At 53.1% G+C, this 27,381-nt stretch overlaps 2 protein-coding genes across 2 annotated transcripts in view; one reads left to right on the forward strand and one right to left on the reverse strand.

Annotated features, from left to right (window-relative positions):
- The window catches only part of DLX6 (distal-less homeobox 6), a 3,619-nt gene extending 939 nt beyond the window's left edge, over window positions 1-2,680 (forward strand). The window contains exons 2-3 of the mRNA XM_035545394.2: window positions 278-471; window positions 2,300-2,680. Coding sequence (XP_035401287.1) covers window positions 278-471; window positions 2,300-2,551 — 446 coding nt within the window. The 3' untranslated portion in view covers window positions 2,552-2,680. The remainder of the gene's footprint in view (window positions 1-277; window positions 472-2,299) is intronic.
- A 7,432-nt stretch (window positions 2,681-10,112) lies between these two features.
- Window positions 10,113-13,034, reverse strand: DLX5 (distal-less homeobox 5). The gene is made up of 3 exons (XM_035545351.2): window positions 12,452-13,034; window positions 11,009-11,193; window positions 10,113-10,822 (listed from the first exon to the last, which is right to left on the reverse strand). The coding sequence occupies exons 1-3, from the start codon at window positions 12,804-12,806 to the stop codon at window positions 10,490-10,492; spliced, it is 873 nt and encodes a 290-aa protein (XP_035401244.1). The 5' UTR covers window positions 12,807-13,034; the 3' UTR covers window positions 10,113-10,489.
- Between the last annotated feature and the right edge of the window lie 14,347 nt (window positions 13,035-27,381).

Below are 27,381 nucleotides of genomic sequence, written 5' to 3' on the forward strand. Positions count from 1 at the left end.
GTTATTTTTCTTCCTGTTTTTCTGATTATTCCTCTTATTTTTTTCCCCTGGGAAGGGCAGCGTGCCCACCCTGCGAGGGGACCCCCGCGAGGAGCCGCGCCCGCTGGTCCCGCAGCAGCCGCAGCGACGCTGCCGAAGCGGTGCCGAGGCGGGCTGCGGGGCTCCCGGGAGCCGTCCCGACCGAACCCCCCCCCCCCCCCCCCCCCCGATTTAATAGCTAAAGGAGGGTCGTGCGGCGTTCCCGGCCGAGATTTCAACTGTGCTGTTTTGCTTGCAGATCAGCAAAAAACAACGGTGATCGAAAACGGTGAAATCAGATTCAATGGAAAAGGGAAAAAGATTCGGAAGCCTCGAACCATTTACTCTAGTCTACAACTTCAGGCTTTAAATCATCGCTTTCAGCAGACTCAGTACCTGGCACTTCCAGAGAGAGCTGAACTGGCAGCTTCATTAGGACTTACCCAGACACAGGTAATTACTGGGAATCCCAAATCACTGAAATCCGGCTCGAGCAATAAAGGCCAAGCCCGGTGCGCTGGTCCCTAGGCGTTTTGGCCTCTGTACAGGAACGGTAGCAAAGGTAACGCACACGGCCCCGTATCTATCGCGATAGGACTTATTTAATGCACGACAGAGAAAACGGTCTTCTGCTGAAGTAACTGAACGTGCCCTTCCTTCCCTCAGCCGCCTGCTGAGCAAACGCTCCCCTTTTGATGTCACAAATAAAATTCTTAAATTGCCTATATTTTTCGGATGAGACTAATTCCAGCACCGACGTGCAATTGCCCAGCTGTGGAAAGGAGAACAAAACAAAGGCGAGGAAGCCTTGGGCCTGATGTAGAGCTAAAAGAAAAGGAAAGCTGCATCGTAGCAACCTAGAGGTAGAGAGAAAGCAGGAACACGTTAGGAAATACCTGTAAAATCAATAGTTAATTCATCCTGGATGACTAACGCAAATGCAGTGGTTACCCTTGGGCAAAATGTACAGAAGGTGATAATAGATCTGAAGATCAAAGCAGCCATGTACGAAATTATAGCAGGTTAAGCCATAGTTAAGTGTGGTTGGAGTAGCTGTGCCATTCTGCTAATTTAAGCCTGAAAGACACATGAGGCATTACAGACTTCCCGAGCTGGGGTTTGCGGAGAAGCGCACGGATAGATGGGATCAATTCGGGCAAAATGTAATCGTGAATTTATGGGCTTAACAAATAACTTCACTGTTTTATCATTGTCATTGATAACAGCCGCTTCCAGCCAGCGATTTTTGAATGCTCGGCAAACATTAATCACGGAAATAGACCTGATGGCCATACAAATGGGATTCTGGTGTATTTAGCGTGCACGCTCTCCCTCTCTCCCTCTCTCTCTCTCTCGTAGATTTAAGGGCCCGATCCTGAAAATGCAGACAGGCAAGCACCCCTGCCTATGTCCTACCATTCCATCTGCAAAGTTTGCAAGGTCGAGAGACAACACATTCGGGAGTTGTCTTTGTTTGTTTGATTTCGGGACGTGTATTTATATATATATATACGTATGGCTCACATCTATATCACCCGTAGCATAATAATTCTGATCTGCCACGGCGGGCCCGATCCTGGCACGCCTCTGTGAGGGCTGACTCCTTCCTCGGCACTTTTGCTGGGTTAGGAGCAGGATGGGACCCAGAGCGACCCTGATAGCCGATCGCTCTCTGAGAAAAGAGAGTTCTCATTCCCTTAAAACCAACTCTTAAAATAAAGCTACAGTCCCGGCTCTGCTGTGCCTCCTCCCCTGTCACCTAAGCGAGGACCGTTTGGCCGTGCATGCTTTCGGATGCGCGGTTTCCGCGTAAAGATGCCCTTTGTCTCTTGGCTCCCCTCTCCTGGCACAAACCCGTACGAGTGCCCGTGTTTGACAACAGCGTGCCCAAACGAGCAAGTGACCCCCCAGACCCTGAACGGGGCACCCGCGGGAAGGCAGTAACACACGCGGGCACATGTAAAGCAGGAGGGCTCAGAGCACGGCCCCTACTCCAGCCTGATCAATCTGGCCTGCCCAGGCAAAATCACGCTCCGGCTTAAAACCTGCGTCCACCTCGCTTTCCAGCTCCGCTCTTCCTCTGCTGTTCTCTCCGGTCACATCCAGAGCCCAAGAGCAGCAGTAGCTCACCCTCCTCTCCCACTGCCCACCCCCAGCCTGACACCCGGATGGCGTGGACTCTCCAGACCCTCTCTCGGAGCAAAACCACAGCCCCCGGGATCTTCCCTGCCGGGCCCTGGGTGCTCACGGCAGCCTAATATTTGCTGCGTTTTGCTTACAGGTGAAGATCTGGTTTCAGAACAAACGCTCCAAATTTAAGAAGCTGCTGAAGCAGGGCAGCAACCCCCACGAGAGCGACCCTCTGCCCGGCTCCGCTGCCCTGTCCCCTCGCTCGCCAGCCCTGCCTCCAGTCTGGGACGTTTCAGCTTCTGCCAAGGGAGTCAATATGCCTCCCAACAGCTACATGCCCGGCTATTCTCACTGGTATTCTTCTCCACATCAAGACACAATGCAGAGACCACAAATGATGTGAATTGTCCAAGAGAAATAATCTCCCAAGAACGCCTCGTCTCGACATGGCAAAAAGTTCCCCTGCTTTGCCAAGCCGTGCCAGCTAGCAGGCTCTGTGTGAACTTGTAGATGCGGCAAAGAGACAGAGTGGCTTTATTTTCTTTCTCCTTTTTTTTTTTTTTTTTTTTTTTTTTAAAAGTAACCTCAGCGATTGATCTCGACCAGAAAGACACAATTTTCATCCTGGCGCACAGAAGACACTTCTCTTTAGGATATTTTCATTTGGACTCCAAGGCACCAGCCTCTTTCTCTGTGGAGTATACGTCAAAACAAACTTTTTACTGACTTTGCCCACAAGAAGAACCTGAATCTACAGCGGCAGCCGTTTTTACTTGTTTAATGAGCTAAAGACATTACACGATGAAAGAGAGACTAGTCAAAGCTCCTTCATTTTTATTCACCAAATGCGGACTGGGGAAAAAGATGAAAAGAGAGAAGAAGAAGGGATAAAAAAAAAAAAAAAGAAAAGAAAAAAGCGAAGAGGGGAAAAGAAAGAGAACTGCTTGACGATGAAAATAACGCTGTGAGCCCCGAACATTGCCACGCAGCGAAACCTGCATGCTTTCCCGCAGCGGAGCGGGCTGCGGCTCGGAGGCGAGCACCGGCTCCGCCGCCCAGAGCCCCTCGCACACGCGTGGGGCCACGGGGTGACACGGGCAGGGGGTGACACGGCCCCCCAGGTCCCCGGTCCCCCGGCCCCGGGCAGCGGCAGGACAGACGGAGCCAGGGGCGGCTCAGCGCCGGCGTCCCCCCGCTCGTGAAGCCAGAGGGACCTTTCTCCCGAGCAACCTTTTTCTGTATATATTGTTGAATTTTAGTTGTACATATACTTTGTATGGTTTTGTCTTCTTTCATATATAGAGAGTAAAAGCCACAAAACGCCCGCCCGCCTCGCGTGTCTCTGCCGCGGCCCCCCCGCTCCCCCCCCCCGGCCCCGCGCAGCGCGGCAGCGCCCCGACCCCAATCCCAAACCAATCCCGACCCCAATCCCAATCCCGACCCCAAAGCCGGTCCCGGTGCGGGCAGGGACCAGCCCAGCCCGCAGAAGCCCCCGGCCGCCGCTGCGATCGCGCCGCTCCCTCCCTCTGCGCTTCCCCCCCCCCCGAGGACAGCTCGGAGCCCTGCCTTGCCTCGGAAGGTCGCAGAAGCAAAATTATTAGGAAAGGAGGCGCCCTCCTTTGTTTTTTTCTTTTTTCTTTCTTTTTTTTTTTTTTTTTTCTCAACAGCAGACAATGAAAGCCGAGGAATGCTTTGCGAAGCCTCGAAAGGTGCCCAGGCACACGCCACGCTGGCCAGCGAGCTCCAGCCCTCCTGGCTGGTGGCAAGCACGGCGACCACCGCAAATGCAAAGCCCTTTCCTCATCCGAGCTGGGTGCCCCATACTGCGAGAATTAATGGCTAGAGACCTGGGCATCCTGCAAATTATGAACCTTGAAACCACTGAGCCATTTATCAGAAGTCAATAGAGATCCTCAGAGTGCTCCGTATAATGACAGCTACACACAGTCGTGCAAAAGGACAGTCACTATAATTAGACACAAAGCAAAGACTACTTACCAATATACCAGTTTTTTGGGGGGTGTTTTTTTGTTTTTTTTTGAGCAACTTCCACGCTCAGTCAGTCTTCAGAGTGGTTTAAAACCGATCAGTCTTGTCATTTTCTACCATTCGTATTGTTACATTAGGAAAAATGTTTTCTTTTCTTTTTTTCCCCTTCCCACTGTGAAACTTTGGGTTCAGAGCTCCCCAGGATCAATTCTGAACAAAGCCTCCAGCTGCAGTGCCATCCAATTTGAAGCAGACATTGGGGACAATTTAAGGTTTTTATCCACAAGAAGGTTTTTTTCCATTCTCTTAAATGCAGCCATAATTAGAGTAATTTTTCATGTAGCCCGCTGATTACAGCGTTTTTACCGTCAAAGATAATTACCTGTAATTTTCTTCCACTTTTAATACTAAAAAGCCATCTTTATTTAGATTCAGGAACAGGAAAGGCGAAACAAAAGAGGAAAATTATTCTGTTATTCATACACAAATTGCAGAGACGTAGGGCCTAAAATTGAAAATTAACCAAAATTATAATGCTGAAAAGAATGGAAGAGGCTTCAGAAGTACAGCTGCTAGTGGGGCTCACTGAATTATTCAGATGACACTGGAGAGAAAGCTACCATACATTTAAACCAACAGCATCCTGCGCGGGGATGTGCGGGCGTGTGCGAGCGCCCTGCTCGCTCCGCATCAGCCCCGTTTACACGCGCACGCGGGCGCTGCCTTCGCGCCGGTTCCCCGAGCGCCCGCAGGACGGGGCTGAGGCTCGGGTGAGCCCCGGGGACCGGTAACCGGGCCGAGCCGGGCCGAGCCGAGCCGAGACTGTTTGCCCCCCCTCCCCCCCGCCCCCCCGGCTCCGCTTTAACCCTTTCGGCGCCGAGCTGGGGGAGGCCGAGGGGGGCTCGCCGCTCCCCGTGGGCTGCAGCGGGGCAGCCCCCGGGTGCGTGGCGCCCACCCCACGCGCGATTCGGAGGGCAGGCTCAAACGATGCCCCGACGGCGAGCGGGCGAGCAGCTACCGAAGCAGCCCAATTAGCGTAACGCAGTGGGAGAAGGTGACACGGGCGCCGGCGGGCTGGGGAGCGAATGACAGCGGAGGCAGAGCCATCTCCCCCACTCGCCCAGGGAGACTCTCATGAAACAGCGGCATCTATGGATGGAGCGGCGGCAGCTCCCCGCGCCTGCCTCCCGGCCGTGCCGAGCCGTGCCGAGCCGTGCCGGGGGCGCGGAGCTCCGCAGGGCTGGGCGAGGCCGCCTCCCCGCCGCCGCTGCCCCCGCGGCACGGCCCGGCACGGCCCGGCACGGCTCGGCACGGCTCGGCACGGCCCGGCGCGCTGTCCCCGCCCCGCCGCAGGGCCAGCGCGTTTTTTTCCGCCGGGCGCGGAGCCCCCGCGCAGCCCCTGCGGGAGCCCGGCCCGGGCCGGGGCCGCCCCCGCCGCCCCCCCGAGCCCCCCGCCGCCCCCCGAAGGGGAGCGGAGCCGCGGAGCCTCCCGGCCCCGGCGGGGGAAAGGAGCGGGGAGGCAGCGACGGAAGAGAAAAAGCCGGAGCGTGCCTCGAAGGGAGGCGAGAAGCAGCCGCAAAGCAGCCCCAACCCGAGCCGAACCCCCAAACTTACCCCCTGCGCCAATCGGTTAGGCAAGGATCGGGGTCTGGGAACCTATACCGACCAGAAGCGGTGTAGGATATTTTTCTGAGTCTCAGGGCAGAAGCTCTTTCTCTATATTCTTGGTTGAGTGAGCACATCCAGGTGTGAAATTGTTTGCACACCCCAGCACCTCTTATATTGCCAGCAAAATTAGCTGTTATTACTGTCACTGTTTAGTGATGGTTAGCTTGATAAAAAAAAACTGCTGTAATCAAGACCTGGCGCATCTTTGCAAATTACAGATAATTGTAAACGTCCAGATTATGATAATAGCATCCTAATCCAGCCTGCAATATAATTATTACAGAGTGTTACATCTGAAACTGTCCAGTAGGGCTAATTCAGCCATTATTTAGACCCTATTTTTGCACTGCAAATGGGTTGCTGAGTTGAAAATGTACGATTGTAATTTCACGGGGCACTCAATGAGTAATGGTATAGGGAGAGAAAAATACAAAAGTGAAACGCGAACGGTAGCGATCAAATCAAACTCCGAAGGACAAAAGGCTGTTTGATTCATAGGGAACGAGAAGAGCGGGAATTAAGAAAAGAGCAAATCAGTGGTCTGCGGCGTTACGTGCCCAAACCTCGAGGAGCGCGAGGCTGCTGGCAGCCGTGGGCTGATGCTCCGGGCTCCTGCCGGGACCATCCCGCCTGGCACCGCGGATCTTCCCCGCCGAAGGCTCCCCCAGCCCCGAACGCCGGCTCCCTCCTGCCCTGGGCCCCCTCCCAGGTGCCCCAAGCCTCGGAACCGGCCGGGGGGAACCCCGGGGGGAGCCCCAGGGCTGCTGCCGGGCGCGGGGGGCCGGTGCCGGGCACCCTCCGCGGAGAGGTGCGGAGCCTCTGCGCGCCCGCTGGCCCGGTCGTCAGGGGTCCTTAAGGAAATTAGCGCAGCCCCGGCTTAATTGGAATTAATTAGCCAAAAGAGCCTGGCTAACAGGACTACCTGCGGCTAGCGAGGCTAACTCCTCGGGCTGGTTCCCCTCCCGATTAGCTTTCCTTAACCCCGGGCGCGGAGCGCGCAAACCCGCTCGGCGGGTGCATGCGGGGGGCTGCGCGGTGCTGCCCGAGGAGGGGGCGCAGCGGGGGGACCGACCCCGGCCCCCTCTCCTCTCCCCGGGCTGCAGCAGCCCCCGGCGATCGGCAAAAAACGGCGCCGAGAAAGGGAAAGGGAAGCTCGGCGGGGAGCTGGGGGAGGAAGCCCCACGAAGGCGCGGTGCGGTGCGGGTGGAGGGGAGCGCAAAGGGCTCCCGGGGCGCGGGGAGGGCAGGGCGCGGAGTCAGGGCAGGATCCGGCCCGGCGAGGCTCGCTGCTGCTGCTGCGGAGCCCAGGCTGAGGTTTAGGCAACCTCTCCGGGACTGCCGGCGGGAGGAGGGCGAGGAGCCGCCGCCAGGCTCCTCCTTGCCAAGTGCTGAATCAGGCGCAGCTACTGGCCGGGGCCGGCTCCCCGGGCCCTCACCTGGAGGGAAATGGGGAGGCCGAGGGGGCCCGGGAGTTTTTCCTGCGGCCTTAAAGGTCGGATGCGTGGGGGGATGTACACGCAGCCACCCGCGGCGTGGGCGTCGGGATTTATCGGGTCGGTGTTTCTGGCAGATAAACCATCGCTCAGCCTCCTAACTCGCGTGTAAATAGACGCACCGCGGAACAAAGAGCAGAAACATTTAATTGATGGAAGACAGATTCTCCCTAAAAAGAAAAAAAAAAAAAAAAAGAGAGACAGAAAGGGAGGCTTAATGTAAACTCCGCAGTTCCTATTTTCACGGCTCTTGTCTGACCTATGAAACAGGTTATTACGTTACTGCAGGCGACCGCTGAAACGCCCGAAAGCCAGAAGAGGGGTTTCTCCCCACCCCCCAAACCCGGCTTTCCCCGAGCAATAGATCCCCTTTCCGTAATCCACAGCCGAACCACCTAAAAGTCTGTCAGTCGCAAAATTGCGTGGTAGAAAATCCCTAATGGATGCCACATGGGCGATGCTGCGATGCTCCCCCGCCGGCCGCGCCGCGGAGCGCCCGGAGCCCCGCGCAGGCACCGCGCACCGCGGGGGGAGCCGGAGGGGAGGGAGAGGGCGAAAGAAAAGCCCTAAAAAGCGAGGAGGGCTGCTCGACGCCGTGACAGGTTGGAAGGGGTGGGTTTTTATCCCCGGGGATGGAGGGGGAGGGAAAGGGAACGGCTTCCCGAGGAGGCAGCACTCCCCCGGGTGGAGGCTCCTCCGTGCCGGGGGATGCGGAGATGCCCGGGCAGGGTGCGGTGGGGCTCCCCTGGGGTTTGTTCCCCGCTGTCCTCGGCTGGGTCAGCTCTGGGTGCGTGTGCAGGGGGGTCTGCCGCGGGTGGGAGAGCTCCAGGGGTGCGGGCAGTGTCAGGAGGCCTCGGGCCGGGGCAGCCGGGGCTGCAGTGTGTGTGTGCGTGTGTGCGTGTGTGTGTGTGTGTGTGTGTGTGCGTGTGCGTGTGTCAGGCCCTGCGGCTCAGCCCTGGAGCCGCTCGGCACCCACAGGAATGTGGCTCCTCTCGGCTCCCCGAGCTGCCCCGGCTCCGCATGGAAATAGCCGCCAGGAAAAGAGAAGGGAGGGGAAGAGAGAGAGGGGAAAAAAAAAAAAAAAAGAAAAAAAAGAAAAAAAAAAGAAAAAAAAAAGCCCCGAGCCAGCAATCCGCCGAGCCCAAACCCAGCGTCAGACAAAGGACAGTTCATCCCATCCCCTTCCCGGGGAGGCCCGGACAAGCCAGGCTCCCTCCGGCCGCCGCCGGAGCCCCGGGGTGCGCCCGGCCGGGGGCAGGCGCTGGGGTGAGCGGGGCTGGGGGGGCCCGGAGCATCCCCCCGGCCGGGGGCTCTGCCCGGGGGGCTGCCGGCCGGACACCTCGCGTGTGCTAACCGGGTCTGGCTGCCCTCCCCCGGGACGCCGTGTCAGGCTCCTGCCCCTCTATATGGGAAGAAATTAATGGTGGAGAGGGGGCGACGGGGAAACCGAGCCGGGGCTGGAAGGGGGCGAGGGGAGCGGTGCCGGAGCCGGGGCTCCCCGGCGGGGCAAATCCCCAGCTCTGCCCGCATCCCGCTGCCCCGCAGCCCTTCCTGCCCTCCCTGCCCCTGCAGGTTACAGGAGCCCAGCAGCTCTTCAAAGGAAAGGGGGGGGGGGGGGGTGGACCGACCTGGGAAAGAGACTTCCACCTCCTGTGTCCGAGCCTTTCCGCGAAGGGAAGGAATCTCAGGGAGGGGGGGGAAGCTCTTACTGCAGGTTAAAAAAATAAAAAATAAAATAAATTAATTAATGCTTGGCTAGAGCGAAATGAAGAGAAGAACAGAAGAAAATGAAAAGGTCGAGCTTTTTTTTCTTTTTTTTTTTTTTCTTTCAGGAGGTGGAAATTATAGCAGCAGACAAAGCCGAGCGTTTCAGCAGCTCCACGGCCGCGGAAACTCCCCGCAACCTGGCGGGGGAAACGAGCAGGAGCCGGTGCCCGGAGCCGCCGTGGGGTTGCGGGAGAGGCCCGGCTCCCCCCGGCTCCCCCCGGTTCCCCCCGGCAGGTCTGCCCGCTCCCCGGCACCGTGCCCGGCGGCACCCCCGCACCCTCCCCGGCTTTCAGGGCGAAGCTTTCAGCGAGCAGCCCTGTCTGTCGTATTGCAAGGCGTTTAGCAACCCCCAGACCTGTTACAAAACAGCACCCCCGGGGCTGCTTTCCTTGGGGGGGGGGGGAGCGCACCGCACGCAGCACGGCGGAGGGAGCAAGCCCCCCGCAGGTAAGCGCACCGGGAGGGGGGGGGGGGGGGGAGGACGTTTTCGGGTCCTCTCCCAGCCCTGCGGGCTCTGTCCCCGCCGAGCCCCGGTGGCCGGGGGCAGCTCGGAGCCCGGGCATCCTCCGCCGGGCGTTTGTGCGTGGGGAGCCGGCCAAGTCCCTCCTTCAGACGGGCCCGCTGCGAGCTCCCCAGCCCGGCTTTTAACGGGAGCGAGGGGAGCGGAGCCCTCGTTTTTCTCCTTTTCTCGTATTCAGCGGCTCCCTCGGACGGAGAGGTAATTTGTGTAATTAGCCGGGCTGTGGAGTGCGCGGCTCTCGACGCTAATTGCTCTCGGGGCGGCTGGAGGCGAGAGCCCCGCTCCCAGCTTCGCTTCGGCAGCAGCCGCGACCCCATAAAAAACCCCACGGGCTGCGGGGAGCCGCGCCGCAACCCCTCGGTGGCGGGGGGGCCGCATCCTGCCCAGCCCCCGCGCCATGCTCAGCACCCGCCGGCCTCGTCCCTCTCCGCAAAAACCCGGCCTTCTTTTTCCCTTTTCCTCCTTTTTTTTTTTTTTTTTCTTTTTCCTTTCTCACCGGCAGAAGAAGGGGGGAATTTGGAAACGCTCCTCGTGGTCGAAATAATTTTATTTTATTCAGAATATACAGTTTAATTCCTCTATCTACAATTATTTACAGGGTTAAAATAACATTGAAAAAAAGTCTCTGGAAAAGTTGAGGTCATAGATTTCAAGGCACCATTGATAGTGTCCACAGCTGAGCCAAAAAATGTCCGTATCGTATAAAAAAGGGTTTCCTTTGAAATGCAATAAGTTACATGCACAAGCTTTACACATTTTAATCTTTTTTGTTTGTTTGTTTGTTTCGTTTCCCTTTAAAAATTCCCCATATGCATTCCTTTCGTTATTATTCCTTAACAGTAAAACACAGGAGTCCAAGGAACAAATAATAATAATAATAATTAATAATAATAAAGGGTCAGGCTCTAATAAATTGTCCCAGAGGCCAGCGCTAACGGGTGCTGTAGGGAGCCGTGGGGTTGGAGGTGGGAGTTGATGGAGTTGGCACCGGGGTACCAGGAAGAGGAGCTCTCCAGGTAGCTGGATGCGGGGGACGGGTTGGAGTTTGGAGGGTGAGCGTGTGCGTGGGCATGGTGGCTGAGGGAGCGGGACGAGCCCTGAGGTTCCCAAACCGCAGGCGACTGGGGCGAGTTGCAGGCCATGGGGTCGCTGGAGCTGGGGCTGTGCTCCGGAGGCATCTCCCCGTTCTTCATGATCTTCTTGATCTTGGACCGCTTGTTCTGGAACCAGATTTTCACCTGGGAGGGGGGGGACGGGAGGAGAGAGGAGGAGGGGGAGGAAAGCGACACCGTTACTGCCAGCCCGGGGACGGGAGCGCCGGGGGAGACCCCGCCGGCCCCCGGCCCCTCGACCCTGCCCTTCCCGGCTCCCCATCCCGCCGTGCCGAGCCGTGCCGAGCCGTGCCGTGCCGTGCCGTGCCGTACCTGCGTCTGCGTGAGTCCCAGCGAGGCGGCCAGCTCGGCCCGCTCGGGCAGGGCGAGGTACTGAGTCTTCTGGAACCTCCTCTGCAACGCCGCCAGCTGAAAGCTGGAATAAATAGTCCGGGGTTTGCGCACTTTCTTTGGTTTGCCGTTCACCATCCTCACCTCGGGCTCCGCCACCTCCTTCTCTGCACGGGCGCAAGGGCGGGAGGGAGACAGACAGACAGACGCACAGACAAGACAGACACGCAGACGTTAAGGCGCGGGGCCCGGACACGACGGCGGCGTTGTCCCGCCCGCGGGCCGAGCCGAGCCGAGCCGAGCCGAGCCGGGCCGGGCAGCGGCGCCGGCCCGACGGGGCCCCCGCGGCTCCCCCCCGGGCTCCTCCCGCCGGGGCTCCGCCGGGGGGGGGGCCGCTCCCTGCCCTCCGGGACCGACCCCCCCCCGGGGCTCCTCCGCCTCCTGCGGCCGCGCCGGGCGCCGGGGCTCCTCCGGGCCGGGCGGCCCCGGGCGGCGGCGGCGCCGAGCGGCCGGGAGCGCGGGGCCTCGCCCCCCACGCGTGGGGTTTGCGCGGATCCGGCCCCCGCAGCCCGACCCCCGGCGGCGATCGCTTCCCCCGCACGTCCCCAAGCCGCTCTGGTGCCCAGCCGAGCCCCCTCCATGCGCTCGGCTGGGGGCTCGCCGGATTTATTGATTTTCCCCCCTTTTATATATTCCCCCCCCCCCCCCCCCCCCAATCTTACGAAGCAGTAAAGGCAAAGCGCGGTAAAAAAACCTAAAAAAAAAATCCTCCGGCTCTGCAGCCCTGCCGCCGCGGGGCTCCCCCCTCCCACTCTCCTCCCCCGCCCCTCCGAGCGCAGGGGGAAGGAAAACTTTCTTTGCCACCGCGAAGCCGAGGCGGAGGCGCACAACAAGGCTCGGCTCTTTTCCCCCTCTTCCTGCGGGGGGAAGGAGGAGGGAGGCAGCCGGGGGGGGGGGGGCCCGGGGCCGCTGCCCGACGGCTGCTTTCCTGGAGCACCACCACCAGCAGCCCTTTCCGACGGGCTTCGTGCGCTTCGCATTGCGCGGGGTGGGCAGGAAAACTACACCCGGCCTTCCCCCCTTAAAAAAAATAACAACATTTATTTGTTTCCTTTTTATTTTCTTTCTTTTTTCCTTTCTTTTTTCTTTTTTCTTTCTTTTTTCTTCTTTTCTCTTTCTTTCTTTTTCTTTTTTTTTTCTTTTTCTTTTTTTTCTTTCTATTTTCTTTCTTTCTATTTTCTTTCTATCTTTCCTTTTCTTTTTTTTCCTTCCTTTTTTTTTCCCCCCCCCCTTTCTTTTATTTTTTTTTTCCCTTCCCTCTGCTGGCAGCTGCATCCCCTCCGTCCCCGGGGCAGGGTCGGGACGCTCTCCCCCCCCCCTCCCCCGGGCTCCCCTCCGGCCGCCCCCCCGGAGCCCAGCTCTCACCTGGCTGGCTGCCGGAGCCCTGGACGCGGTTGTAAGCCCCGCTGTACTGGTGGTAGGGGCTGGCGTAGCTGTAGTCTGCATAGGCTTTGGCAGGATAGTTCCCGGCGGATCCGTTCATGCCGTGGTACTGGTACTGGTAGGGGTTGAGCGCTTTGCCGTAGGAAGCCGAGGTAGGCGAGCAGTAGCCGTGCGGGGCTCCCCCCGTCGGGCTGTAGTAGTCGGAATCCGTCGCCGAGGACTCGGGCAAAGTGGGAGACTCCTGGGACGGGTGGTGCATGGCTGCGGCGCTCTGGAAAGGAGCCTGGAAGTCGCCGGACCTGACGGTGGGGACCCTTCTGTCAAATACTCCTGTCATAGCTCGGAGCCGGCTGCGGGCTGGGGCTGCTGCTGGGGCTGCTCGGGGCTAAGCAGCCATGGCTGGGGGAGGAGGCTGCGGCGCTGTGTCTGTCTCCGGCAGACTGCCGGCTGGGGCGCAGCATAGGCTTGGTTAAATCCTTAATTGCGCTCTTACGCACAGCAGGGTGGATCGGGTTCCATTGGCCAGAGCAATCGGGAGCAGCGACACCCTAACTCGTCCAACTAGTTTAGCACAACAAAGCTTCGGCTTAAAAAAAAAAAAAGGAAAAAAAAAGGAAAAAAAAAAGTCCCATTCAAGCTCTTTTAAAGTGAATACCAACAGCAACATCCGAGGCAGAGCGGTGGGGAGGTTTCCGTCTCCACCCCCCCCCCCCCCAGTACAGTGCAGCCTCCGAGGGGGCTCGGCCGGCCCCCAGCCCCCAGCCCGCAGCACCGGGGGCGGGGGGGGGGGCGGAGAAGCCCCCCCCCGGGCTGTGCTGCCTCGCTCCTGCCGGCCTCGCCGGTGGCTCGGGAGCAACCCGCCGGTCCCCGGTGCGATTTCAGCTGCGGTGGCGGTAATGGTTAGCGCCTAGCCTCACCCGGCTTGCTCTTCCCCTCCTGGGGGACGTGGTCCGGAGCGTGTGCGTTAAGCGAAATAAACCCCCTAATAAACCCTCGTACACCCCCCCCCCCCCCCAAAAAAAAAAAAAAAAAAAAAAAAAAATCTCGGTTTTTGGTTGCATCATTTCCTGCATCCCCAGCGCCCCGGGCCGCCTGCAGGCAGGTCCGGCTCCGGTGGAGCCCAAATCCCCCATCACACCTCCGCCACCGCCGTCGCGAGAGTCCTGCCGCGGGGTGGCAGCCCCCAGAGGGGGGGTGAAGGGCTCGTCCCCCTTTCCCTCGCCCCCCAGCACCCCAAAACCCGTCCGGAGGAGCCGCAGCCGCCTCCTCCGAGCCCCGGCACCGGGGAGCGGCCGGGACGGGGCGAGCCGCGCTCCGGCTGTGCCCGGCCGCGGTGATTTCTATGGCGAAAAAAATGGATCGGATTTTACAAGACACTGAGGAAAACAAATAAAAGGCTGTTTTCAGTGACCTGGAGTTGTAGGTTTTTTTTTTGTTTTTTTTTTTTTTCTGAAGTTGTTTACCCTCCAGATTTAGCCTGTTTGCTCACCGAAGATCTCGTAGCCAGCTGGGTAACACTTGTAACACAGCCGTGCATGTTGTACTTGAACTCATTGTTTGCTTTGGAAATGTCCACAGCTCATATAAAATCACATTAAACAAACCCCTAAGCATTTCATTATATGATTCACTTAGGTCTATGGAAATATCCCCCCCCCCCCCCCCCCCCTTTTTTTTTCTCTAAAGAGAGGAACCGGAGCGGGACACGTTTACGACTGGCGGGGGGGGGGGGGGGTGGTGGGAAGCGGGTTTGTTAAAGCTCCCGATTTGCATCCAGTCGGAGAGATTTTGAGCAGATGAAGAGGGGGAGAGCGGGGGGAAGCCCATCGGTGCCATAAATTCCAGGGCACTGCTCTCCAACACGCCCGGGCAGGAAGGTGCCGCCTGAGCGCCGGGGAGAGGAGCGGGGCCGGCGGCAGCCGCTGCACCCAGCCCCGGGAAATGGGGGAATAAGGGGGGATAAGGGGTGATAAGGGGGGATAATGGGGGAATAATGGGGGAATAAGGGGAGAAGGGGTGCCTGCCGCGGCAACGGGTGCTCTGCCTTTATTCAGAAGCAAGGGGAAAAAAAGTTTGGATGTTAAAAAGCAAGCGTGGGGGGGAATCCGCCAGGTATACCCACAACAGCCCCACGCTGATTTATTTTTTTCGGAAGGCATCCGCAGGCGCTGCCATCCCCGCTCCCGCAACCCCTCGCGCGTTGCGGGACTCCTGCCCCCGCCTCCACCGTCCCGCACCCGAATTTCTGGACTTTCCTCCTGTTTTTTTTTTTTTGGCCGTTTTTTAGCTTTTTTTTCCCCCAGCGGTTTTTATTTAACACATCCGGTGGGGCGAGCGCCTTCGCGGGGCAGGAGCCGGCGCCTGCCTTCCACCCCACAATACGCCCATTGTTTACCCGCACATGCTCGCCGCGCCGCCCCGGGCCCCCCCTTCCCCGTTCCGGGCCGAACCCCGGGGCCGAAGCGGGCGGAGAAGGAGGGGGGGGAGAAACGGACGGGGGGGAAGGGGGGGGTGGGGGGGGGGGGGGGGTTGCGTGCTCGGAGCCTCCCCGTGGCCGTGCCAAGAGCGCCACGCCGCGGTCACGCGTGGCAGCGGCACGGCAGCGCTACCTGCGGTGTCCCCCCCCCACACTCCCAAAGCTCCGCCGCCGCCGCCCCCTCGGGGCCCAGACTGAGCGGCGGCGGCGGGCGAGGAGCCGGGCGGCCCCGCCAGCGCCGGCCCCGGCGGGCACGGGCACCGGGGAGCGGGACGGGGCGGCGGGACAAGGCGGCGATTGTTCCCGGGGAGCCGCGCGGGGGCGGCCCCGGGAGGGGGGCGCCGAGCTGCCGCCGCCGGGAGGAGCGGGAGCACCCAGCCGGGCCGGCCCCGCGGGTTGTGGGGGGGGGGGGGGGGGGGGCTGCAGCCGGACGGGGCCCCCCCGCCGCCAGCCCTGCGTGGGGCTGCCGTGGGACCCCCAGCCCGGGAGCCCGGAGGGTTTGGGGTGGGTTTGGGGAGGGTTTCAGGGAGTGTTTCCGTCCCCTCTCGCCCCTCGGAGCTTTGTCTCTTCTCCAGCCGACGGGCGAAATATTTCGGATGAAGCCTCTCAGAGTTTTGGATGAAGTCTTCTCAATTGTTCAGAGAAAATCTTTTTGCTTTCTGGATAAAATATTCTAGGTTGGGCACCGAGTTTCTTTTTTTTTTTTTTTTTTTCTGGAAACTGTATTTCCATGGAAATTGCTGGCAAAGAATGAAAGGAATTTTTCGCCCCCTTTTCTTAAAAAAAAAAAAAAAAAAGCACACACACACACAACCTCCACAGTGGAAACATGGATTAACTCTTGTTTTACAGCACCAGAAAATGGTGATTTCTGAAGAGCTTGGACAACTTGAGGGCTTTGCTGGAGCTCCAGCGCTTCGGCTTAGGGCTTGCTTGGCTAGGGGAGGATGTTTAGCAAGGAAAGGTGAAGGGTCTGAGAGTCCTTGTATTCTGCCTAAGGCTGGGAAAAAAATTGCATCTGCTTCAAAGTAAAAATCTTGGTGTGTTCAGTATGGGGAAAAGGTAGATGGAGGCCAATGAAGAGGGCTAGCGAGCTGCCCAGAAGGATGTTCACAGGGCAATGATAGAAGGGAAACGTGCAGGAAAGGGGCTTGGAATAAAAGAATTGGGAGCAGGGGAAGAGAAATAAACCCAAAAGAAAATCCAGGCAGAGAGCCTGGGACTTTCTGGTCAGATTTCAGTAGGTTTCTGCAGAGCAACCTTGCCAGGTGAGGGGGCAGAAAAGGGGCATTTCCCCCAGGCACGACGCACACTGCTCTGGAGAACTTGCGGCCCTCCAAAAACCAGGATTTTGGGGGTGCCCCTGTGAATGTCACCATTCGTGTTGACGGAAGGATGCATGTTTGAGTCTGGGATCAAAGCCCTCGAGGTCTCCCAAGAGTTTGGGTGGACATTGTTCCTGCCCTCCCGTCTGAGCACTTGCCAGGCTCTGGTGGCAGCCACTGCGAGTGCCCAGGAGGCGCCGGGTCTGCAGCTACCAGGCCGCAGGGTCAGCCTGGCCTGCAAATACACCCCGCAGAAAGACCACCACCTAAAATGTGTTAGGGATCGAATTTGCCCTTTAACAAACTCAGGGCAAATCGTGGCTGTCTCTTTTACTTGCCAAGGAGCTTATGCTTCTGCCTATTTTCCCCCAAACTGCACCGGCCTGACTGAAGGGAGGAGCCGGGGCTCCATGTTCGCCTCAGCTGTGTCGGCTGTGAGGGACAAGCTGATACTGGGGAGATTGCTGGAGATGTGAGATCCCTTCCCTCCTCTCCGGCGTCGCTGAGGGGCTGCTTAGACATCTCTTGACACATCACAACCTTCCCAAGGCAGGGCATTGCCTTGCCACCACGGCCCAGCCCACGGCCTCTACCTCCAGAATGGGAAGTACTTGGCAACCTCGCCCACTCCCTGGCCTTTCTGACCTCCATCCCTGTGACCTGGTGACATGGGAGCTCTCACTCGATTCATCTCGGCACATACACTACCCATCTTTACGGGAAAGGAGACCTGACCTGGGCTGGGTGGTGAGGAAAAGACCCTTCCAGGGTTTCTTCCTCTTTCCAGCCCATGTGCTTGCACCGCGGTGTAACGCCACCGGCCTCTCTGAGGTCATGGAGGCCAGCAGGGAAACGCTCCCAAGAAAATATTTGCACTAGCTGCCCTTCCTGAGCGGCTGCGGTGCCACCGGGCAGGTCTGGCACAGCCGTGACAGCGGTGCAAGGGGAAGGGCAGAGGGGGAAAGGACCAGGAGCCGAGGAGGAAAGGACCTCGGCCGCCGAGGGTGCTGCCCTGCAGGCACGGGATAGGCAGGAGGGGCAGGAGGAATGGCTTCAGGAAACCCGGTGTCCTGCGTGACTGCGCAGCTGGTCTGGATGACTGTAATGATCTTTTCAGGCCTTAAAATTTATTGCTGTAGCTTTCAGCTCCGAGTAGCCACAGGCGGTTGCTCCTCAAGAAGAAGGCTGATTCATCTCCAGTACGGCAGCTCTCTCTGCTTATTCTCTCCCGCCTGTCACATCTCCTTCAGCCGTAACTCACTTCTCGGTCTCTCAGATAGGAGCAGGGCTGCCTCTCTGCGGGACTTCAGATGTTTAGATAAGTCTCTTTGCATCCCGATGCGGTAGGAATGCTTTCCCAGATCGCTGACATCCCTGTTAAAAGATGACTGACTGATCAAAGAATTTGAGGCGTAGCTTTCCAGGGCTGTTGTTTCCCTTTGGTCTGTTGTGGCTGGGGCAGAGCCGGGCAGGTTTGCTGGCAGAGAGGCTCGTGAAAGCCCAGGCACAACACGACACGTGGATCTTCCCTTGCAAACCTCAGGAGTGTAGCTTACCACCTTTGTTTTGCTCATTTCATAATTATCTAATACCATGTTATCCTACAGAGGTCAGCCAAACTTTCATAATTTAGACCTTGACGGATCTGCGGATGATGGCAGTGTTGGAAAAAGCTCTCAGAAAATCCCGTTCAGCTAATTCCGTGTTTGATGCAAGGTTCGAATGCCTGTGCAATCAGCACAAATCAGGCAATGTTAAAGCATACAAATCAATGCAGTAATAAACCGCAGCAATTAGGCTGCTCAGGCAGCGAATACAAAAAGTGACATTCACAAGGGGCTGAGACACCTTGCAGGTTAAAGATCAAAATAGCAAAATCACATCTCTTTTCATACCGTTCTGTCTTTACTACTCCCATCACATGACCTACCGGCCTCTCCTGTTCAGTTTGTCAATGTGTACTTGTGTACACATATCTAGTAGATAATACGTATAAAAAGTCTTACTAACTTGTGACTGTCACACAAAAAACACTTCATGTTCAGTTCCTCAGTACAGCTTTGCCTTTTTTTTTTTTTTTTCCAATAAATTTGTGCTAGACTTTCCCTGACTGCAATTTCTGGGCTGTATTATTTTATCTTCTTCCTTAACTTTTACGTCCTTTGCTGAAATGCATACTGCCATGATTGAAACTTTGTCTCTTAAAACGTTCCTGTGCAGCACAGGGGAACCTTCTCCTCCTTTGTCTTTCGCAGTCCGGGCTGCAGCTTCAAACAGCCCTTCAGGGAAGCAGGACGTCAGTGGCTGCGTTGTCATGCCGGCTGTTCAAGGGGCTCTGTAAGGTCACCATCATGGTCATAAGCGTAGAGGAAAAGACTTTCCTTTCTCTGGTCTCCATGTTTGAATTACATCTTTGTCCCTGAAAGAGGCCCTGCTGGAAGAAGCATCTAGATGCCCTGCTTTAGCACTCATTTTACATTCCTGTGAAGATCTTCATTTATTGGGAAAATGGAGGTTATTTTCTTCTTCAGCTCAGATTTCTTCATCACGATGTTCTCTAGTCAGTGACTGAAAAATAGCTCTTGGGGCTTTATCTTTTGTGCTTCTGTGAGCCTGCTAGTTCTTTTATTATTAGGAAAATGCCTTGATATGGGACTGAGAAATAAGGTGCTTTTCTTAAGAATCACTCACTATTTTGAGGCAGGCGAGTACTGTGAGGTAAAGTACTGCCTGGATGAACACCTACAGAAGGAAAAGGATTTTCATCAAAGGTCTTTAGCTGCAAATGCATTTGGACAAGGAACTGGATGCATTTGATTGATTGATTTAATTTTTTATTTGTTCTTTCAAAGAGGGTAAATTCATCTTTGGAAAAAACAAAGGGCCATGGTGGCTTCTTCATGACTTGTACTTTTTCATGAAGATGGACTCCCCTTCCAAGTGGGACCTTTCAGTCAAGCAGAGAATGAAAGAATGGTGCAGAAATTACTAAATAGGGTTGTATGGCTTGTACTGTGCAGGAAATCAGAGCAAATGATTACTGTGGTCCCTTCTTGCCTTCAAACCTGTATATTTTTAGTAATATTTCTGCCGGTTTTATAAAAAAATCCACTTTTTATTTTTTTTTTCTCATGTGCTGCCAAAGAAGTATTAATGGTTAACGTGACATCCCTCTGATTTCAGACTCCCTCTATATTAGAAATGATGGGCACATGATGATGCCTGCATTTGGATTTGTGACTTTTCCTCTCTTGAAGGACTGGCAGTGAACCCTAGGATCTCTGCAACAAGGTGTGCATGGCTGCCTCTTGCTTTTCCCTGTCTTCACGGGGAACCTGCCTGTTGGTGGGGCTTACCTGGTACGAAACACAGACTTCATCCAGATCCTGTTAACACCAGTAGAAAGGGTTTCAGCGGGGGTGGACGGATGTTTTGTGTGCCCATGCTCCTTCTCCCGTCTCATCAACAGCTGGAAGCACATCGCTGTAGCTTCTGCCTTAGCCTCCCCATTTTGGTTCCTGAGCTTTAGACACCCATCAGCCTCCTGACAGGGCTGCTCGCTCGCCGGCTCATTCTTCCCAGTCCCACTGCTGTGATGGGTTTGGCATAAAATCTTTTCTTCCTCTTGCACTTTTTACTGCTTGTAGGCAGACCAGAAATCCTCATCGTGCCTGCTGCTGCTCTTTGTCTCAAGGCACTTACAGTCCGGAGAAGGTATCAGGAGACTGGAGAGCAGAGAAAGCCATCTCCCTGAAACCTGTCCCAGGCTTTTTTGTGGTGTAGTACAAAAGCTGACTATTACCCTTTCTGGCTTTGGAAAAAGGAGTTAGATAAAATGCAGAGATTACAAAGGGAGACAGTCATCTTGCAACAATTCTGGGCAGCTAAATAATAGTTCTGGGCTGAGTGAAAGGATGGTGCAGTGTGATCCAAAGGTGCGCTGGTGCCAGCGCGAGGCTTTCCAGCCACATTCAAAAGAACTTGACGAAGCCCTTTGTGTTCTTACACATGTTGATGTAAAAGATGAAAACTTCCATAGTCCAAAGTGGCCAGGACCTCATTGGTGTGATCTTACACAGGGTTTCAGGGGGGATAGCTGTGGGTTTTTACAGTCAGAATTTGCGCTGAGGATCTCTGTCGAAGCCTGGCTCTTCTTCTAGTGAATGGCTGGTGGGGAACGGCTGCAGGTCAGAGTAGAGCAGAACTTCTTGACTGCTTAACATTTCACCTTTTCCCACTAGGACTTCAGAGAGTAACGGAGTGTCAAAATAAAAATGACAATCACATATTTCTGCACATTTTATTTTTATAATTATGATATTATAGTGCTGTTTACTCAACCAATATAAGCCCGGTGCTCTTGGCAAATGCTTACAATGTGTGTGCTCCGAATTTATTCTTTGCAAAGCAGACTTTACACGCCACAGATGAAAACACTTCAGCCTCATTTGAATAGGAAATAAAAGCGATTGCATTACTCTATTTCTTTGCAAGCTGGAAAAATAAATAAATAAGAGGCATTGTTCTCTTTCAGAGTTCAGATTTCATTCTCTTCAAATGAAGTTGCGGTGGGTTAGATTTACAAAACCTCTATTCTTTTATTTTTATTTTATTTTATTTTATTTACAGATCTGCAGATTTCCTATCTTTAAACAGATTGCACAGAGTCAAAAAGAAAACAATAGAAACAAAAATCTTCAAGCCAGAAATTCCAAGCTGGCATGAAAATGGCAAGAACAAGATGCGAACACTTCTTAATACCAGCGCAACCACCAGATTATTTCTAAATTCCTTTTCTCTGAAATTCTGTATTTTAGTTATCATGGCAAATCAGAGTATAAGGCAGAAAAGACACTTGTAAAGATTTTCTTGGACTGCTTAAAGCTATATCTGAGGACATATAGACTATAATAGAAACACATACACAGAATTATTATTGTGTTTTACATTTTGGCATTTTTGCTAACTTCCATAATTATGTCATTTTGGTACATTAAAACAAACAGCAAGGAAATAGAAAATACTTCTTCCACAGCTGTGTTTACTACCTTAAATGTGTTTTTTTCTCAACTAGGCAACCAGTCTGAGATAAGAGGTTTCCCTGCTGTGTAACACAGCATAATCAGGAGCACACACAGTACCCACCTGGAGTATTCCAATGTACAAGAGTAGTGGAAAATTAAAGCAATAGAATGGAAAAGTCAATAGCTTTTTCCAGTGAGACACATTTGACATAGTAATAGACTTACTTTTTAAATATATGAACATGCAGAAGACCTCGGAGAGTTCCTTTCAGTGAAAATCCTGTTTATAGACAGAAAACAAGAATATCAAAGCTTCCTTAAACAAATTCAAGTTTTATTTGAAAGACTTTAAAGTGCATTTAACTATAATGTGAAACATTATTGTGCACTTTCTTTACTACTTTGGGGAGCATATTTCACACAAATGAAAGCTTAATCATTTATTCTACTCAAATGAAAATATTTTGTCAAAATTGCAAATATCTGAAAAATATTATCTAGTCAAAATTGACAGCACCTTCCAAGATCTCCTGAGGAGTTTTAATCTGCTTGAATATCCTCTTAGAAATTAATTGAACTTTTTCCTGGCACCGTTTCTAGAGCAGAAGTAAGTTGCAAAATCATTGTAGGAAAATGTCTTTCACTTGGAATTAGCAATATTGCTTCCAATTTTCAGCCACTGGTGATATGGGGCAGCTGCTTTTGATAAAATCTGGGCAATTTAGGTAGGACTTTATTTCACCGGAAAGACTGGTGGATCTTTTATAAACTTGTTTTGAATGATCAGTCAATATTTACTCTGAATGTTGCAGAAATCAAAAAATCTGACAAATTTTTTCAGGTCATGTAGAACACATGTTTTGCTTGACCTGAAATTAAATGTTTTACTTCAGCTTTGAGTGTTTCTTTATGGTCTTCAGCACCGTATAAGGGAAAGGAAATAAATTTTGCAATCACGGAATGAAAATGTGTTTTAAAATATCAGCGTAGAATTTTTAGATTTCTGCATTATTTTGTCTCTCTTCAGCATGGACTGTTGGAGAAAAAAATTCTGAAATGAAGTCTCAGGATATTTCTGAGTAACCAAATGTACAGTTTTTGTTAAAAGACAACTTTGGCTGCAAAGACATCTGAACCCACTTTGTTGTTTATACTTAACACTGAAAAGGGAGGGTCAGCCCCTAAGGTAGGTGCTTTGAAATATTCCTCTCATCAGGTGAAATTTTAGGCAACCTTTTTCTGTCTTTTCTGAAGGTTTTATGTTTGAGCATCAATGCAATCTGTTATGGCTGGTCAATAAGTTTCGTTTACATGGGATGCAGCCCACCTAATTTTAGTCAGGTCTCAAGTCTAAGCCCAGATGCTCTGCTTCCACTGCTGAGGTGGAGAAAGATGGCTGTGTCTAGGGGAGGAGTTGTGCTCTCCTAGAAGAGACATCATAAGGCAGCTGTGTCACTGCGTAGCTATCGCTTACACCAAGAATATTGTCCCACTCGAGCACGTAGGATGCTCGTGGATGCTAATATACACTCTGCAAGCTGTATTAATTTGACTTGTCAGCAGTGCTTTCCAGATCACCTATAATACAATCTGAGCGTTAACACTGAACTGCACGTAACCCAGATGGTGTGTTGAGAAGCAGCAAATAGGGGTGGCTTTGCTGCATGCGCACACCCCATCAGTTTAGTGTTTGAGTCCTCACGCTTAGGTAAGCAGGGTGTCCCCTGGCAAGCCTGCCACTCTGAGCAGGTCCCGCTGGCTGCATGCTATTTCACGCTTTGCTATGTCCTTTGCAGTACTTGGCTTTAAGTTGTGCTTCAGAAGTGTTGTGCCCTGAGTTGCTAGCCAGATCATGTCCCTGGTATTCTGCACATGCACCTCTGGTGGGTTGGTCCCAGCCAGCAGCTAAGCACCCCCACAGCCCTCCAGTGAGCGTGCCAGGGGCAAAATTGGAAGGGCAAAGCAAGGAAACTCATGGGTCAAGACAGAGACAGTTTAACAGGAGAAGGAAAGAGAAAAAAAACAGCAAGTGAAGCAAAGGCAATCACTCATCATGTCCTGCAGGAAGCCTGATGCTCAGCCAGCCTCTGTGCAAAGGCCACCTTGGAAGACAACAGCCTCTGTGAGGTTCCCTGATGTGCTTGCAAACTTCAAATTCCTGAGAAATTTCCTGCCAACTATTCAATTTGGATGTGACCAGTTGCAAAATACAGATCCTTCCTCAAAGGGTGTCAGTACATCTCAGGACTTGTAGCCACCACAAAGTAAAAAAAAAAAAAGAACAGATTTTTCTGACCTGTGATGCTAACAGCCCTTTCTTTAGGAGGGTGCGACAGGCACCGTGATGTGGGTTTCCTCAAGGAGAGTAACTGAACGAGAGGTTTTTTCTTTTTCCTTCTCTCGGAAGAGCAATGCCCATTTATTTAAGTGAACAATGAAACAAGCCTTCCCATTCAATTTCAGAAGAAACGTGGAGTTATGATTACTTAAAAAAACACATTTTCTACAACACAAAGCACTGTTCTGCTCATGGAGATATTTATAGAAGAAATTAACACAACTTCTTGATAAATCTGTTGGATTACAAAGTGATGTGGCTGGCAAATGCGGGTTCCCTTTTAAGCTGTTTGAGGATTTCTGTCATAACAAACATTGTCCCCAAATGCTGGCACCCTTTCCTCTAGCAAATTTTTGAGCGGTGCTGGAACACACTCTGATATGATTCCCTTTCATTTCTGACACCGTTATGTCATTTCGTGGATTCGTGCTGACAGCATTTCATTTCGACATCATTATAGATCTCAGCTGACTTTCCACACTGAGCACACCAAGCGAGTTTTGTGATGATACTATACTAAGAACAGTTAGAATAAATAGGTTATTAACACGATCGCTGGAAAAAAAATGCTGAAAATAACTATTGTGAATGAAAGTGAGTGGGTTTCCTTTTTTTCTTCTTTTTTTTTTTTCTCTCTCTCTCTTTATTTTTTTCTTCAGCCATTGCAGAGTTTGATGCTTTCTTTTTATTTTAAATTATCCAAAGATTCTGGGTAAGGTAAAGGTAGCCGTGAGCTGCAGAGTGCAGCGTGTGGTCAGTGCACAGCGGTGCACCAAGCGAGCAGCACGCCCAGCACCCCAGCACCCCCTGTGACAGGGGGAAATATCACGGGGAAAGAAAAAAAAAAAGAAGCAAAAATCCCAAACCAAAAAACCCACAAACCAACACACCTCTTTTTATGCCTCTCAGTGCTGTAGCTTACAGATTTATCGCCTTGCAAGCCAGGGTGTGCAGGTGGCGTGTGGGGGAGCACCAGGTGCCAAGGCAAAGCCTCTCCCAGGCCCCTGTGACGTGCGGACACCAGTCCCACCTGCGATGCTCTTGCAGTGACATCCAGCTCCAAATGCAGCAAACTTTGGGTGTATCAAAACGTACAGAGTTCAGAAAGTCTCCACATGTTGGATCACACTTCCGTAAGGGAGATGCTTTAATTCCATCGTCACACTTTTATAAACATCATCACACACAATTTTTTTCTAATTGGAACATTTGTGTTGGCAAGGATATCCAGAGCATGCTTAAGAAGTGAGATAGATCAGCATTTTCCCTGCCACTTTAAAATAGTGATCCTCTGCTTTGGTTACTGCATTTGGTACAACAAGTAGGGTCGGTCACTTCTTTACAATCTTCTGCAGGAGTGTGAGCTGCCTAGTATCATGTAAGTACCCTGGTAACATTTTTCCTCGGTTGAGACGAGGTAATGAATAGAATTACCTCCCCAGACTGAGATGGAGAAATGAAACAGAGCAGACTTGCTGGAGTTCAGATGCATGTCTGCTCCCTGGGTTCCCTCACCCATCCCACCAGTGCACGGCCTCTGCCTCTTTGTGGGTGTCCACATCTTCCCTTTGCTTATATACACCTGCTTGACAGCATCACGCTGTAATGAAGTCGCAGGTGGCCTAAAAATAGTGTGTAACCGAGAGTCAAAAAGTTCCCGATGTGGCAGGCAGCCCTGGAGGGTGGGACAGGGAGCAGGCGTGAGAGGAAGCAGGTGGGGAAGCAGGGAGCTGGAATACAGCATCTCAAGACTGAGGCTGCGTGTTTCTTTTCATATTTTAGTGAACCAAAAAGTCACCTGAGGGCAACTCTAAATCCTCTCGCTGAGAAGAGCAATCCCAGCTAAACGTATGGGTCTGGAGGCGGAGCAGACCAGGCCTGGTCTCAGCTGGGCAGCGCAGGGTTTCCCCTGCATCCTTCAGACAGCGAGAGGCACCCGTGTGTGACACGAACGTGGCAGATGCAGGGGAATATAACATCCCCCGCTACTTGGCTGATGGGCAATCATGTATTTTGTCACACGCGTCTCACGTTGGTCATCCTTCTCCTTGCCCAGGGGGAGGGCTTGGTGGTCTGGACAGCCAAAGAGGTCCTCAGGCCTGAAAGAGGTTTTGGTGTTTCCACAAGCAACAAGAAGGCGAACCTCTCTTCTCGTATCTCCCTTAGGCAAGGGAAGAACATCATTCATCACGGCATCATCTCAGGGTTTTCCTGAGGTAGCAAAGCTCGAGCAAGGGGAGATTCACGGGATGGAGCCCGTCCTTTCCGCCCCACGCAGGCTCCTCTCAGCTGCCTCACCCCAACGCAGCTGTGCAGCGCCCGGCCTCCAGAAAACCTGATTCATGGCTTTACCCACAGCCCGCTGCCAGCAAGCACAAGATTTCCATTGACTTCACTCCCTTAGAGGCCGGCCTCAGGGACTCGGAGCACGCTGCCAAAGGCCAGCTCTCCGCTGAAGCTCTCGAGGGTGTCCCATGTCACTGGGACCGGTGGCAAGTCGTTGGTTGCTGCCAGCGAGGATCCAGGCCCTCCGTGCCATTTCGGGCGCCATGCCGTGAGCTGGCTTTGCCCTCCGTTCGTCTTGGGCTTGTTCTCTAACTGGAAAAATAAGGTCCTGTAATTGAGATTGTAGCTTTGTAGATATCAAAGGCAGTTTAAATTAATTAAGTTTGGGAAAAGATGGTTAAAAATAGCACCTAAAATGGTGTCTCATGAGCTTTTGCTGATAAAAAATATGTCAGACTTTCCGGGAAACCCTACCTCTGGGATGGATGCCAAGAGAGACTCGATTGCTACCATATTTTGACCTCGGATGGAACTTTCTAATTACATCACAAATATTATTATATCATGCAAATTAGGAAGCTGTTAACGTAGTCCAGGATGAAATAGCTGAAAAATAACAGGCCGCAGTGACTTTTCTTTACACTTGGAAAGTCTGAAAAGTTTTGAAGCATAACTCCTCAATCCCATCTCTTCAAATATCAAAGAGCAGATTCCCCACAGCAAAGAAAGCTGATTACTTAAAGAAGCTGGCTCATCCCTGAGACATAATTTCTGCCCTCCTCCGCTAGCATCTTTTGTCATAATCTATTAACAATGATTTGTGTCCTGCTGAGAAAGCTGTGTTTGTATAACACCATTGGCATTATCTTGGCTGAGACCAAGGGTGTTCTGGCTAGTTAGTCACAGCTATCAAATGCTTGAACTTAATTTTCACTCTTTTCTGGCTAAGCATCTTTAACAAATATTTTGCCTCGGAGTAGAAAAAGTCCTAAATAGTCAACAGCATTGTTTGCAGGACTGGACACGCATTTGCAGCCAGATGAATATGCCTGACATGCTCTTGCGGTGGAAACACAATGACATCTGCTGGCCACTTCGGATGGCTGTAGGAGTGCTTGCATGAGGCTTACAAAACAATCTGTGCAGATTCGCCTCTGCGAGGAAAGGGGATGTCATCACTCTGGGAGGCAGGATAATAAATCAGAAGAATATCTGTAGATACTCCAAGTAAAACAACGGAAACTGTGCAAGACATAAAATACAAGGTATTTTACTCATGCATTGCTCGTTTACTGTTATTTAAAAACAACAACCACCAAACAAACAAAACATTGGCCAAATCCTCAGATGGTGCAAGGTTTCTCTCTTGTCTTTGGAATTGGCTGTTGGATCAAAAAAAGGAGTTAAAGCAACTTACACTGGGTGTAACCACAAGAAATCCACCAAGAACGTCCAAAATGCAC

The sequence above is a fragment of the Cygnus atratus genome, chromosome 2 (assembly GCF_013377495.2).
Source record: "Cygnus atratus isolate AKBS03 ecotype Queensland, Australia chromosome 2, CAtr_DNAZoo_HiC_assembly, whole genome shotgun sequence".
Classification (NCBI taxonomy): Eukaryota; Metazoa; Chordata; class Aves; order Anseriformes; family Anatidae; genus Cygnus; species Cygnus atratus.